At 35.6% G+C, this 14,364-nt stretch overlaps 1 protein-coding gene across 1 annotated transcript in view; it reads right to left on the reverse strand.

Annotated features, from left to right (window-relative positions):
* The window catches only part of PPFIA2 (PTPRF interacting protein alpha 2), a 145,226-nt gene that overhangs the window by 63,246 nt on the left and 67,616 nt on the right, over window positions 1-14,364 (reverse strand). Inside the window, exons 6-8 of the mRNA XM_066319228.1 lie at window positions 6,795-7,016; window positions 6,019-6,165; window positions 4,076-4,210 (exon numbers count right to left, since the gene is read on the reverse strand). Of these exons, the coding sequence (XP_066175325.1) occupies window positions 4,076-4,210; window positions 6,019-6,165; window positions 6,795-7,016 (504 nt within the window). The remainder of the gene's footprint in view (window positions 1-4,075; window positions 4,211-6,018; window positions 6,166-6,794; window positions 7,017-14,364) is intronic.

Below are 14,364 nucleotides of genomic sequence, written 5' to 3' on the forward strand. Positions count from 1 at the left end.
AGGTTATCAGTTTCTTGGTCACATCTAACCTGTTACCAGTGTGACAAAATGAATTGGCTCAGGTGCCCCCTTTTGCTAAACCCCAACCTTTCAGTCACACTGAAATAGATAGTCACACTTTCTTTCCCCTCCTTTATTTTCCCACCACCTTCTGTACGTCCAAAGTTTAGTAAGCAGCTCCCTCAATTTAGCTTTGTCGAATTTGCTTTCATTTCTTCCTCCTATCAGGGCAAAAACTCTCAAGAAAAGAGAAGCAAAATAAGAGGGGTGGTTTTGAACAGACAGGATGCATTGTAAATGTGAAATTTTCTTTGGCTTTCCTCCCATTCAAAGGTGTTTTTTTCCCTCTAGCCTGTAAGAGGATTTACCAACTTCCTTCTCCTTTTAATACATTGTATTTTCTCTCTCTCTCTTGTTCTCAGAGAGGTTTCTCTAATAACTACATCCACTCCTTGCAAGAGAACTTCTTTCCCTTCTTTGCATCCTTTTCATGGCTGACATTTTGCTTTTACTTCTTCTGCAACTTCTTTCCTGCTTAAAGCAAACCACATATCCACACTGACACAAAACAATGTCCCACTTGCCTCCAACTCTCAAGTCATTTTTTATCACCTTTAAAATTAACTGAAGGTGTTACTATGCTAAATGTGGTTTATTATGATCTGGTTTCCTCTTCTCCTTCTCAGTGCTTCTCTAATGCAGCTGAAAAGCATGGCTGTTATTTGTGGTGACCTGCATAGAGGAATGATGGTGTAAAATGCTGACTGCTGTCTTGTGGTCAGAGAAGTGACTTCGAACCTCTGCTGCACAAGAACCCAGGGGGTGAAGGACTACAAGTGGGAGTGAGTGAATGGAAGTGGGTGGATGCTGGCTGGCCTCACTAGACCTCTCCTTGAACACATGCAAGGAGAAACTGCGTTTAACAGACTAGCCATCTGAAGATTCTGGATGCTCCAGTGCCTGTTCCTTCTCAGAAAAAGAAACATTTTCTGGAATAAAGAAAGGTTAATACAGGAGGAAGGTTCTCTCTACTAGGAACTGCCTCTTCTCCAGGACAGGCAAACAGACCAGTACTGTGAGAGTGAGTAGAAGGTGGCTCAATGAGTCATGGGAATCTAAATCTTGGGATACATGCTGAGAGCTGTGCTACTTGTCATGACCAGACAGGTACCAGTGTGATGGCCAGGCAGGACAGCACAGTGTATGGGATCATGCTGTTCCAGGTTAGTCTGCCAGAGGCTGACTAACCCTCCAGTTGCTCACCCAATGGGCAGAACACAGTGAAAACAAAGCCAAAGAAAAGTTCAAATGATTCAGGTAAATTTATGGGTACTTATCCAAGTTCACTGTATAGTCCAAATTTTTGGAAGTTCACTCCTTATGGACAAGTTTGGGCATGGAAAAGTAGCAGAAAGAGATATCACTAGCTTATATACATAAAAAATGGAAAATGAACTGATTTTAAAAACTGACACAACAGAAGGATCACAGTTTATATCCTTCATTTGCAGAATCCCAGGCCGGATTTATTATGAGAAAAAAAAATCTAAAATATTGAATGCAGAACTGCAACATGCACCTTTTAAATCTACGGGGGTGGGGTGGGGGTGGCAAATAATCATAGCCAAATCCAGAACATATTTGTTCTGGTTTATCTCCACATGTAAGTTATTTGTCTTATATTTTACCCACAGCAAAGCAGATAACCCACATTACTTCACTTTAAAATACATATAAAGCATGTTAAGCTTAACTCACCTCTTCCATATGATTGTAACCCCATTAATCTCAGAGAAGCCACTTTCACTGACATAGTACTAAAGGAAGGAGAATCAGTTTTGACTTTTTTATTTCAGTGCAGAAACAGTAGCTGATTTGGTGGCTCCTCTTTTACTTGTTCTGCATAGACACAGCTCAGGTAGGCAGGCCTCGGGGATTCTGCAGCCAGATAATTTGAGTCCTACAGACAGCATGTATGTTGGCATGAAGTCCAACCAAGGCAAAGTTAATTAAGCATTATTCAGCCCCTCAGGCAGGACTTGCAGTTGTCAGTGAATAGCTGGCCACATATAAGGGCAGACCAGCTAGATAACTTAAAACTAAAGTAAGCTGCAGTTATTACAGCATCTCTGGTTCACAGCCTAATTTATGTGATCCATGAAAAGTAATGGACTTGAAACTTCACAGCTGTCAAAGCAGCACTTTATTAAGCTCTACAGTTTGCAAAGAAATCTTATACAAGACACATAGGCCACAGGCCTATTTAGCCCCCTGGCCAAATTAAGACATTCTTTTCCATGCCATATATCCAAGGCAGCACAATTTTAACTGAAATACATGTCTTCATTTTTTCATGTAATCACTGAGAAATGAACAGAACCAGCATTATAACCTATTTCTCAGAGTTTCCCACTTGGCAAAAACTTTGATCAAGTACATTAAAGTGAAATGGAGTGGAGCATCAGCTCTGTTCACAGCCCTCGAACCACATCCCATGAAATAATGTAAGAAGACAAACAGAGATGTATATTGCAGCTTTATGGTCACAATAACAACAGTATCTCATGGAAGTCCCTGAGTGTTCTGCATGGTTGAAATGGGATTTCTTCTTACAATTTTTGTCGTTAATATATGTTCAAGGAAAAATGCACTTGCAAGAAAAGACATGCTTGAGACTGCCAAATACTTACTGGTGGCTAATTGCTGGAGAACTTAATCAGGAAAAATCCTCTTAAAATAGAAAACAGTATTTTTAAACTACTGAGGGCATTAGAATATATGATTATTTGTTGAGTCAGAAACAACTGGGAAAAAAAGAGTTAAAATGCCAAGGGATTGCTCTTCTGTGCACCTCTTGAGTTTTTATTAAAATCCAATGAAATTTATTTGGTATTTCATGTAGCTCTTTCTGCTGATTCTTCTTGCCTTCCTCCCCCCGCCGCCTCCCCCAATTTTCAGTCTTTCTTTCAGATTCACCCCCATTCATACAAACCTAAAGTGACAGTACAAACCCTTGATTACTGAATTATGATCTTGCCTTAATAAAAAATAACCCACACAAATTCCCCCAAAAGCCTTCCTTTCTTTGTTTCTTTTGCTTAACTAAATTACTTTAAAAACAGACTTTATTAATGAGCTGCTGAGCCTTTAAGATTTCACTAATAATGGAAAACATAGGAACTGCAAAAAGTCCATCAAATTTAAAAACAGCTCACCACATAAATAGAAGCATTCCTTGGCAATAGAGAAAGGAAAGCTTAGATAAATCAGAATTATATATAATACAGTCTCTTTAATGGATTTTTCTTTGTCTAATTTTAAGAGACAAAGAGTAAACCTTAAACTGAAGAGTAAAATATGTCTTTATGAAGCTGATAAAACTTGAGCTATAGTATTAACTACATGCACACCTGAAAGTATTAGAGACCAAATATAAAAAACAGACCAAATCCTGAAAATTTATCTTTATCTTATTTTCTGTAAGAAAGCAGCCATAAAATAAATTTATCAGAGAAAAAAAATTTGAAATCCACTCAGAGTTCCACATTTTTCTTTGCAGATATATGATACAAAGAATCATTGAAAGCAAACCCTGTAAGTGTGTACTGGAAGCTGTTTTCATTTGTATTGCACAAACGAACCCACTTGCCACCAGGATTTGATATTATAGCACTTATTGCAATAAAACTAGGTATTCTTTATATACATGGTATCTGAAAACATCCAGAAGAAGTACCTGTAGGAAAGGGACTTCACTCACTGCCTACCCTTAAATTAGAAACTCTTATACAGTAAAATGAGTCCTCCTAGAATAAGTAATGCTCAATTGTATTGGAAATACATTACTCCTTTGTAAGCATAGCCTAGGCGAACTTCCAGATAACTACTTTTCCTGTCATCAAACTGCTAAGAATTACACAGAATTGAAACCATTCCTGTGCACATACTTATCAAAAAACATTTTCTTCTTTCAAATCAGCTCGATGCTACCTTTGTTTCATCCTTGAGGTGAGGAATCGGGCTGCAAATTAGTGTTAAACAATGGGCCTTCTGAAGTGAGCCTATTTCTCAGTACCTTAGTCAAAGCTGCAATTCTCTGAGCCAGTTCAGCCTCCACTTCAGGCAAGGTTTCAGCTTTCCTCATCGTCTGCTGCAGCTTCTGCTCAGCCAGCTCAAGACGCTCTTGCAGCTGTCTGTTTTTGTCTTCCAGCTGAAAGACAAAGATAGATAAACAAGTATAAAAAATAAAAATCAATATTAAGGTTTTTCCTTCCCTTTCTAAAGTATCAGTGAAATGATAGCAAAACCTAACAACAGGTAATACATGCCTCAGTGTGGGAGAGGTTACTGGAGAGGTATTAACCCAAGCATGGAACAATGGAGGCTACCAGTCTTACTACTGATTTGAGGCTCAAGGATCTCATGAAGCTGAATAAAACAACTTGTAAAACGACACTAATTAAGATGAAAAAGCTCCACTGATGTATGTGGTATTTATCTGAGCAAAATAATTCTGCTGGTGCCAGTAAAATATGAATTTTCTAAATGGAAATACAGTCTATCTTACAGAAAAATTTACATATGAGCTAAAATGGGAAAGAAGTACAATTCTAAAAGTTCAGAATTCCCAGAATAAATTGCCAAACATAATTTTCTGAATGAATGGCAATCATATCTTATGAAAAGTTAAAACTGACATTTCATTTATTACAATTAAATCTCATTTTACAGAGGTGAAATTGAGTAACTTGTGGTAACTATTAAAGAGAAATAGGACTTTTTATAACGGCAGCATTTTCTGACCTACTGAGATGCACCACACAATTAAGATTTTTTAACAGCTGCTGCTTTCTTGTTCAATTCAGGTAATACAAGACAAAATGAAAATGGAGTGTGATTGTAGATTCTTTTTTATTCCTTCAAAAAACATGAAAAAGCTAGGCTTCTCTCATCTCAATGCTGCAAATCAACCTGACCATATATACTCTGACCGTGTATACTCTCAGCCTAGTTGTTTTGATCCCTGCTTTGAGCAGGCAGGACTCTGCAGCACAGCATGACTTACATTGGCAATAATGAGAACTCAGATACAAGCATCTTACTTTGTCCATCGTTGAGTGGCTTTTTTCCCTGAAAATTGAAGACACCTCTCAAAATAGTCTAAGGAAGGTGGCAAAAGCTGGAGAGTTTGAGTACTGATGGTTTAGTTTCCCTGAAGAAGTACTTGAATACATACATACACACAGATACAAGGGGATGTGTGCATATGTGTGCAAATATATCTGCATGCAATTACAGAAGCAGATTATCCCATCACACAGGCTAATTTCCCATATAGCACTTTAAATTGTTTAAAGACATACTGGGAAAAAAAGAAGTCTGACACTGAGGCTGGGTTTGAATGATAGAGTATGAATTATATTCACTTCATGTTCACTTTCAGTTATATCATATTCTTCAAATTACAAACCAGTGTTTTATGTTCCATTTACATTCCAGATTTGGAATCACCATAGAAACAAAGCACCATGAGAGAAAGCAGCACAGTCATGTTATAAGCTTTCTTAAAAGATACTCACAGTTAATTTAGCTTTTTAAAATTTTATTTGCACTTTACTCATCTGTAAAATCATTAGAATATATTATGTGCAAATTTTGATCTCTCCTGCAGAAAGGAATTCTTTTAGTTCAAGCTATTATTTTAGAAATTAAAATTCCAAAATTGTTGCAAAAGAAGCAAAGATATTTCACTACTTAGGGAATAAGTAGTGTACTTATGCAAGACTCTATCAGAAAACACAGTTATTTTCCAACATTGAATGTACACATTGAAATTATTGTTCACAGCTGTAGTAGCTGATACGAAATTTAGAGATGCTGAACAATTTGAGATTTTTTAGATTAACTGATCTGTTCATTAAAACTGAACATATTAACCTAATGGAAACCTCTTACAGTAAATTAACATTAATTTTCATTGTGTATAAAGAAAACCAGTGACTAAGGCAGGCACAGCACCTGACGCAGGATGGCTTCCTTGTTTGCCAGTTCATTCTCCAGCTTATCGTTCATGTCGTGTATGGAGGTGGATTCCCTCTGAGCACTGAGGTAGCGCTTCTCCAGTGTGGTTATTCTTTCTTCCATATCCTCCTTTTGTGCCATTGCCTAATGCGACAGATAACCCCCCATCAGGAACCATGTAATTAAAATGCTACACAGTTTTATACCAGTTTAATTTTCATGCTAATAGTAGACAGGAGTGTAAGGTATACTCAGCAGTAAATCTTCAGTTTTAAAGAGAATTCTTTGGGATTCCTTGTAGCTATGATACAAAATCATGAGATCAGCTAGGTTGGAAAAGACCTTTGAGATCATCAGGTCCAAGCTATGACACAACTCCACCTTGTCAATTAAACCATGGCACTGAAACTATATCCAGCCTTTTCTTAAAAGCCAGTGTCACAGAAAGATAGCTAATGCATACTAAAATATATTCTAGAAGCTAACCATCTACACATATTGAAAAGATCTGCCTAAGAGATTATATACTGAGAAACATCACAGATTTAAGAGGAGAAAAGAGATGGAAAATTAAATTTTACTTTCATTTATTGAGAGAAAGGAATAAATTTCTAGTACTATTTCTTAATTTAAATTTTCTGTCTCCTATGTTTAAGGGCTTTCATCAGTGCTCAACTTTTGCTGCTCTATGTACATTGGCCTCTATCAGTTTGTAGCAGATATGACAGGAACAACAATCAAGAAATATGAGGTGACCGTGGTGAATTCCTTACCTCTCTAATGTCTCTCTGATATTTACTGTTCATTTCCTCTGTTTTAATGAGCTCCTTTCTCGTAGTCTCTGCTTCCTGCTCCACCTCTCCCACCCGAGAAGACAGTGCAGCCAAACGCTCCTTCATCTGTGCCATTTCATAGTTTTGCTTTTCTAACAGCTCCTGAAGTTCAACGACTTGACTGGCTTCATCATTTGAGTCTATTGAGCCATTTGATAGGCGCTGTTAATGGAGAAGTGACAGTGACTAATTATCTTTTAATGCAGGCTCCAGCTAAGGAATTTCTAAAACAAGGATTATTTTAACAATTACCAAAGTAACTACAAAGGAAAAAAAAAAAAAAAAAAAAAAAAAGAAAAAACAAAAACAAAAAAAAACACAAACATTTTCATGGTAGATAAGATTGGTATAGTTATGAAAAAATATCAGAAGATTAATTAATATCAATGGGTTCCAGAATGTAGCATCACAGACTGTAGTAAACAATTGCATTAAGAGCAGAATACTAGACATAAAAAGGTTTAGTTTAGTGTTATGAGTATTTGAGTACAGATTACAACAATACTTCTAAAAATCACCAAATTGCTTTCATTGATCCTAACAAAACTTACACAGCATTTTAACTTAAACCAAGTTGATGTCATTTGCAAAATAAACTGTGCTAGAGACAGGAAACAACATTAATAAATCACAAACTCAGTGTACCAGAAAGTGCTTTCAGTCTGGACAACATACTGGTCAAATTTACATCAGAAACAAGTTCTGCTGAAGTAATTTATGTGCTGCTGAAAGCCTTGGTATGAGTACAGTTACAAAGAAAAAAAAAATCAAGATTCCATAACTGATGCTGCATTTGGGATATGATCTCAGCAATATGACTTATACTGCAAATAAATGACTTCAAGATAGATGTGCATTCACCAGCAGGACTTGCTGGTATTGCCTCATTACAATAGATATTCACATTAGCTTTTTCCAGCATTGGCTAAGCCTATGTTTTCATACAAATTTAATTCTCTCATGTCAAAAAAACCAGGCATAAATAAAAAATAAAATCAGAAATATTTGATTTGACCTGCAACATCAAAAAACAAAACCAAAATACTTAACCTGTCATTAACTTTCTTGATTATGTAAAATTTTATTGGCAAAATTTGTATTATGAAGCACAGGGGTAAAGAATTTTGCTGTAACTATAATTCTAAACATCAGACAGAAATGTATTTATACAGAAATCTTCTAGAATATTTTAAGAACATTATTTAATGGCTTTAACACCATTCTTTTCTCAATCAGCCATAAAATGAATCAAGATCACCTGCCCCACTGTTCATGACTGAACAAAATTACTTTAAAAATTCACTACATCTAGTAACTTAGCTCCAATGTTGTATTCTTTATATTACCTATTTATATTTTAGCTATTTTATGTTAGCTGCTGAACCATTGTGTATCTCCTTTCAGGATACCATGGTAAGATGACCATAGCAAATTAAAAACTTACTTACACTTAGTTTGATATTTTGAAAGTGTTCAATTAGTCTGCTTGAAACAAAATCCTTAATATGCAGCAGTCACAAACTAAATAGTACTCAAATACTCAAACAGCATAAGACAACCAAACCATCATACTTTGAAAATTTTGAAAATTTAAGATAAAGTTTATATCGATGCCAATTATAATCTGTTTTACAGTTTTAATCTCATTCAGCAATTTTAGCAGTTTTCACAGGTTAGTAGTTTTTATCTTGCATGGAATTTGCCCAACAGCTCTATGAAGAGCAGTCCAGGAATGCTGCAAGGTTATAATAAGCCAAATACCAAATCTCAAATGCAATAAATGGCATATGTTCATGTACCTTATATAACATAACCCCTGGTAATTATGAAATGGAAACCTGTGGTATCTGGGAGCATGTTCACTTCAAGAGAAGTATTCTTTCATTAATGAAGTTTTTTTCCTCAGGACATTAATAACTAAATCCCATATAAATTAAATCTGAAGACCAATTTTTTTCTACTAATTCACTTAGGATCCAAGATTTCTGGAAAGACAAGTGATACGGCATTAGAACTTGTCTCTCACCACTAAACAATGCTGTGATTGACAATAATGTATGGATGTATTTTGATCTATGCACATTAACTTCCCTCATAATTCTTTGATGAACTCTTTTCACAAAGTGCTTTAATTCTAATCATCCTTCCACTTTGCTTTGCATTTTCCTCTATTCATATATGGAGCTAGCTGGTATTCAAAATTTCCAACTTACTAGAAAGTCAACATTTCAATTTTCCTCAGTAAGATCAGGATTAAAAAAAAGCTTTCTGTAAAGACACAAATAAATTTTTAAAAACTCAGTTTAAAATCTGCTGTATTTAGAATTTTGAAGTATATCTTAAAAGTTTACCAATTTTACCAATTTTAACTGACATTTTGTCACTTTTATGCCTTGTTACTATTTTTGATATATCCATTTTATGAGTACATCACATACAGCAATCACTTCAAAAGACCACAGGTAGAAAGTCTTTAAGTATTAATTCAAGAAATAATATTCCTTAGTTTTTAAGGAGAGTTTTCATAAACAGTTATGGTAATAATTTCCCTTTTCTCCCATATGAAAAGAGATTGAACAAGAATGTGAAAATATGCTATGTCAGTAGAAGCAAAAGGCATTCTGTAGATGATAATTCAAATTCATTTTCTGAATTAGTGAAAGAGGCAGGAACCACCCATTCTCCAGAGAAATTTCCCATGGCTGGAAGGGCAGAACTGCAGCATCTTCTCTATTATCAGTTTTATCAATAATGTCCATGTTTGATTCTTTTTATTGTTTTTTCTCCGGCTGAATTTTTTTTATTTGGTTGAATTTTTTTTTTCCTGGTATTCAAGGAGCTTTTTGTTGTTGATGCTGTGGATCCATTGCAGCACATTGCAATTAGTAAATCAATTACAATGTTGTTGCTGTATATTAATTACAATCTTTTGTAAATAAACTATTAGTTGAACGTTTGAAATAATGAAATCAAATAGATCTCTGCTAATTATTACCTGAAGTACTAAAGGAAGCCTTTTCAGAAAAGCATACTCAAAAAAAGTTTCAAAATAGACATTCTTAACTATCATATCCCTATACTACCCCAAATCCCCCCAAAAATGGAAAAAATAGTGTCAAATTAATTTGGGTAGTGGAAAAAAAAGTAGTGGAAGTAATCTGAAGCAATTAGGAAATTTTTAAAGAAACAATGTTAAAACTTTCTAACTGGTCAAAACATTCTAGCAGAGAAAATAAAAAATGTACATGGTCTCTAGACCTGTCTTAGAAGTTAATCACCCAGATGAAGTGTTCAGCAAATTTCATGATTTCTATCAAAGGTAGTTGTGAAAAAGCTACATATGGACACACTCTTTAAGTTCAATTAGTTCACATGAAAGAATCTAAGACCAATGGCTATTTTTCCTCGAAAAAAGGAATGTGGCAAATAGGTCACATGCTTCAATGCTTTGAGGGTTTTTTGCCAACTTGTTTACCCAATACAAAGAGTCCATCTGTTTCTATCACATTTACTTATTTAGACTTCAGTGCTGCAGAAGGGGCATCATCATACATTTTCCTCCTCATCTTTCTTGCCTTCTCCAGACATGGCAGGTACACACAGCTGCAGTGTGTGTTCACCTGCTACACAGGAAGGCCTCTGTCCTCTGCTCCTGCCCCGTTCCACAGGTTTCTCAGCCACATGAGAAATCTGGCTGGCATTGGGCTGAAAGTCTCAAGAGAAGCTTAAGCTCTTTTCTTGGGCTAGGTAAGAGCAAACAAAGGTATATGAGCAATGACATCTCTACCCAGCAATGCAGTTCTTGCATTCCTTCTCTCCTGGGAAGAATGAGGGAAAGAGAAACAGCAAGAGGATGCCTTGTTGTAGGTTTTTGTAAGCTGGGATTTTTTTGCTTTTTTTTTTCCTGTTATATCATCATATCACCGCACTAGACAAATAACTAATATAACATAAATAACATGGTTGTTACTATGAGTTTAAAATATACTTTTCCTTCATAAAGAAAGCCTTTACATTCATCCAAATATAGTTAAACAAGATGGGAGAGAAACAGAAAGGATGGAATAATCATCAAGTAAATCTGATGACAGTGATAGTACTAACTATAACAAGTGACACACTGCAGAGTCAGGACTGAGGGGACAATAGGGATTAAATAAGAAATATTTGGGGGAAGAAGTAAAATTGTAATTTCTTAAATCTGTGGAAATGGAGGAAGAAAGTAAATGTTCCCTACCACTGAACAGTACAAAAAGGAAAATAACATCCCTGGAATTTTATTTTTTTTCCTTCAAGATCCAAAGAAGCACAACAGCAAGACAATCTGCTGCTCACATAGAAATGTCAGCAGGGAGGAGACAGCAAATTGGAGCATTAGAAATAACCATAAATCTCTCCTATATTGCTGCTTCTCTCTAAATGAAATAATAAAAGGAAAAGCAGCTACAGACTAGGTTACTAGAAAAAACCAAGAACAATGGTAAAAGGAACACCATGAGAAATTGTGAAGAGAGGCTAATCTTACTTTACTTGTAGTCTTTGGAGATCTAATTCATACTGCCTTTTCAATTAAAGCCTAGCAGAATAACACTGGAGGCAAACTAATTGGAGTTACACCTATGATAAAATAATAAACCAGTAGGGACACCAGTCTACAGAATTTCTCAAAAGACATGGTAAAATTGTACCAGGTTATTTAGCAAAATTTTTTTCCATTTTATTTTCTAGGAAGCACTTAGGTTCAACTGCATATTGTGGTAAAATGCACATGAAAGCCTAAATTTTTTAAAGCAAATCCCAAGAACGGTAGAAAAGCACCTCCAGGTGATATTTTCTCACTAGCTTTAAAATATCTGACACAAAATATTTGATCTAAATACTATCCACCTGTAATTAATTAATTATGTATTTTCTGCTAGACTGTAACCTCAGAGAGTGGTGAGGAGGAAACCAATAACATCTCACGAGGTTGTCTCTGAACAAGAGACAGGACTCATTAGCATGACAGAACTCCTCATTTGTGCCTCTTAGTTCTGGTAGCACAAGCACAGGTGGTTCACAAGATTTCCATGTCAGAGAACTAAATTAAACTCTATCTAACCATAAGGTACCTTTGAATAATTGAAAGTAATCTAAAAATTCAGAAGTCTGGTCTTTTAGAATTCCAAGAACAAGTATTTTTATGATGTAAGCACTGGGTCGTGTGGTTGGTGTTTTTCTGTGTATGTGTATTCTCCCTTTTTATTTCTGGTTTTGTTTATTTGAACCCTAAGATGGTGTGCCTTATGTCTACTCTTTACTTTGACAGTCTCTAAATAACAAACACTAATTGACTCTTCTTTTTTAAAGGAGTATTGGCAAATTCATTGCCATAAACCATAAATCCCCCTTGCACCATGGTCCTCACACAGAAATCTGGAAAATTTTGTCCCAAATCCCAAGGAAAAAACATAAATATTTTTAGCTCTATAATGATGGAGATGCTCCTTTCAACTTAGAAAATCTGGTCATGAAGGCCACGTCATCAGGGAAGAGGCAGAAATACAGTTTACTTGATAGGTCAAATAAACTTACCTGAATTCTACAGTATAGGAATATCAAAAATTAAATAAAATAACCACCAAGCTAAATTATGCAGGTAATTTACTTTTGTGAAAACAAGAGTAAAAATCAAGGCTGCAAAGAGTAATACTGATGCTGTTTGAGATGTAAGAATAAAAAAGTTCCCAGCAGATGCTTTTTACTATAGTGTAGATTTCCTCCCGCCCATTCCATTAAAATGCCTCGTGCAAAATGTTCAGAATAAACTGATACTAACAGAGACACATTGCTATGCAACAGACCAAACCCAAAGGACAACTAAACAAGCAAAAGTAGCATATTCATCATCCATGTAACCAGTACACAAACCAGAGAGTAAAAAGCTATGCCAAAACCAGTAGCATTAAACCTAAGCAGTCACAGTTATTTCTAAGTGGTCGATTGCCTCCATGTTTGAAAATCATTCTACTTTTCCAGGTTGTTGCACACATTTAGGTCTGTGTCAGTAACCTGATCATTAGATGTCTCCTCTTCAATTACTTTGAATCACCTCCAGCCTCTAATAAGCCATCACATGCAATATTCTCTCAACTGAAATTTTTCTTCCCTACCCCACTACTGATGTAAAAATAGCTATTTTCTCTAGCAGTTTTCTCTCTAAACATCCTCACTTTCTTGCTCTTTCTACTGAGCCATCAAAAGACTCCTAGTTTCGTTACTGATTTAAAGATTTAGAATGTCTCTTTCCTGATGAGCTTTCAGCTCTTATTCATCTTTCTGATGCCTGTGATCATCTGTTCCACTTTAATCCTTTTGTAAAATGAGGGAGGGGAGGGCATTCACTTAATGGGTGGGCATATTTTTTCTTTCTTCCTTTCCAAAATGCCTACCAAATGTTTCTTTTTTACACTATTAGAAGACTTTCTTAGCTCTCATAGACAGAAATCAGGTACTGCTCCTTTATTGTAAGGGCTATCTAGCTGTTCAAACCAAACTATACACACAAACTCAATCCTCATTTGCCTTGACTAACAGCTTTTTCTCCATTCCCTTCCCATTCTACCATTAGAGATTAAGTCCTGGAAACTCCTTGCAGTAGATCTTCCAGCAGTCAGCCTTGCTGAGAGCAATGCTGTCAGCTATCACAGTACTTGAAATGGAAAATTCCCCTGCAAAATTCCCCCTTTAAGGCTGTGTTTAACAGGCTTAATATGTAGTAACATATAGGAGTTTCTACTAGGAGAAAACAAAAAAAAACTTGTATGAATGAGAGGCACACTAATTTGTATGAAAAAAGTAAAAAACTGATTTCTTGCCTAAGATCTAAGTCTATTGATTTATCATTTAAACTATGCATAAGTAATGCAGCTCTCTATGTTATGTGGAACACTAAGTATTCGTAGTCACACAGCCATACTAAACTATTAAACAGAACAGTACTTAAAACTATTTGCCTAGACTCTTTCTGAAAGAGCACTGCATACTGTCCTTGGATTCATGAAGGGGTCTAATCCCAGCTGCAGCTTTTATCTAGGTTTTCTTTCACTCAATACTCCTCACCTCTCCAGGTGTGTAAAGCCATCAGCCTTCATTGTCCCTCTCAGCACATGATTCTTTAAGTAGCATTAGCAATATTAACCCAGAAGGAGGTGATTAGAAAACCAGAAAGATATCTGCACTGCTTGTAAAAAACCCCATTATCTGCTTATTGAATGTATTTTGTATTTTTTCTCTAATGTAAAATGTATATGCTTTGGGGCAATAATCACAGCTCCCAATAATTTTTATACATCACATTTATACATACATCCTTTCTTCACTCCTTTCTCTGCCATTTCACTACACTGCCAGTTGAAAGGAAAGATTTTTTAAAATTTATTCATTCAAAACAAATGTATGTGATATAAACTTTTTTCAGTAAACACTGAACCTGGAAGTTTCCTGCAGTTTTCTATTAATCATACAAAAA

Source organism: Sylvia atricapilla, chromosome 5 (assembly GCF_009819655.1).
Source record: "Sylvia atricapilla isolate bSylAtr1 chromosome 5, bSylAtr1.pri, whole genome shotgun sequence".
In the NCBI taxonomy this organism is placed as follows: Eukaryota; Metazoa; Chordata; class Aves; order Passeriformes; family Sylviidae; genus Sylvia; species Sylvia atricapilla.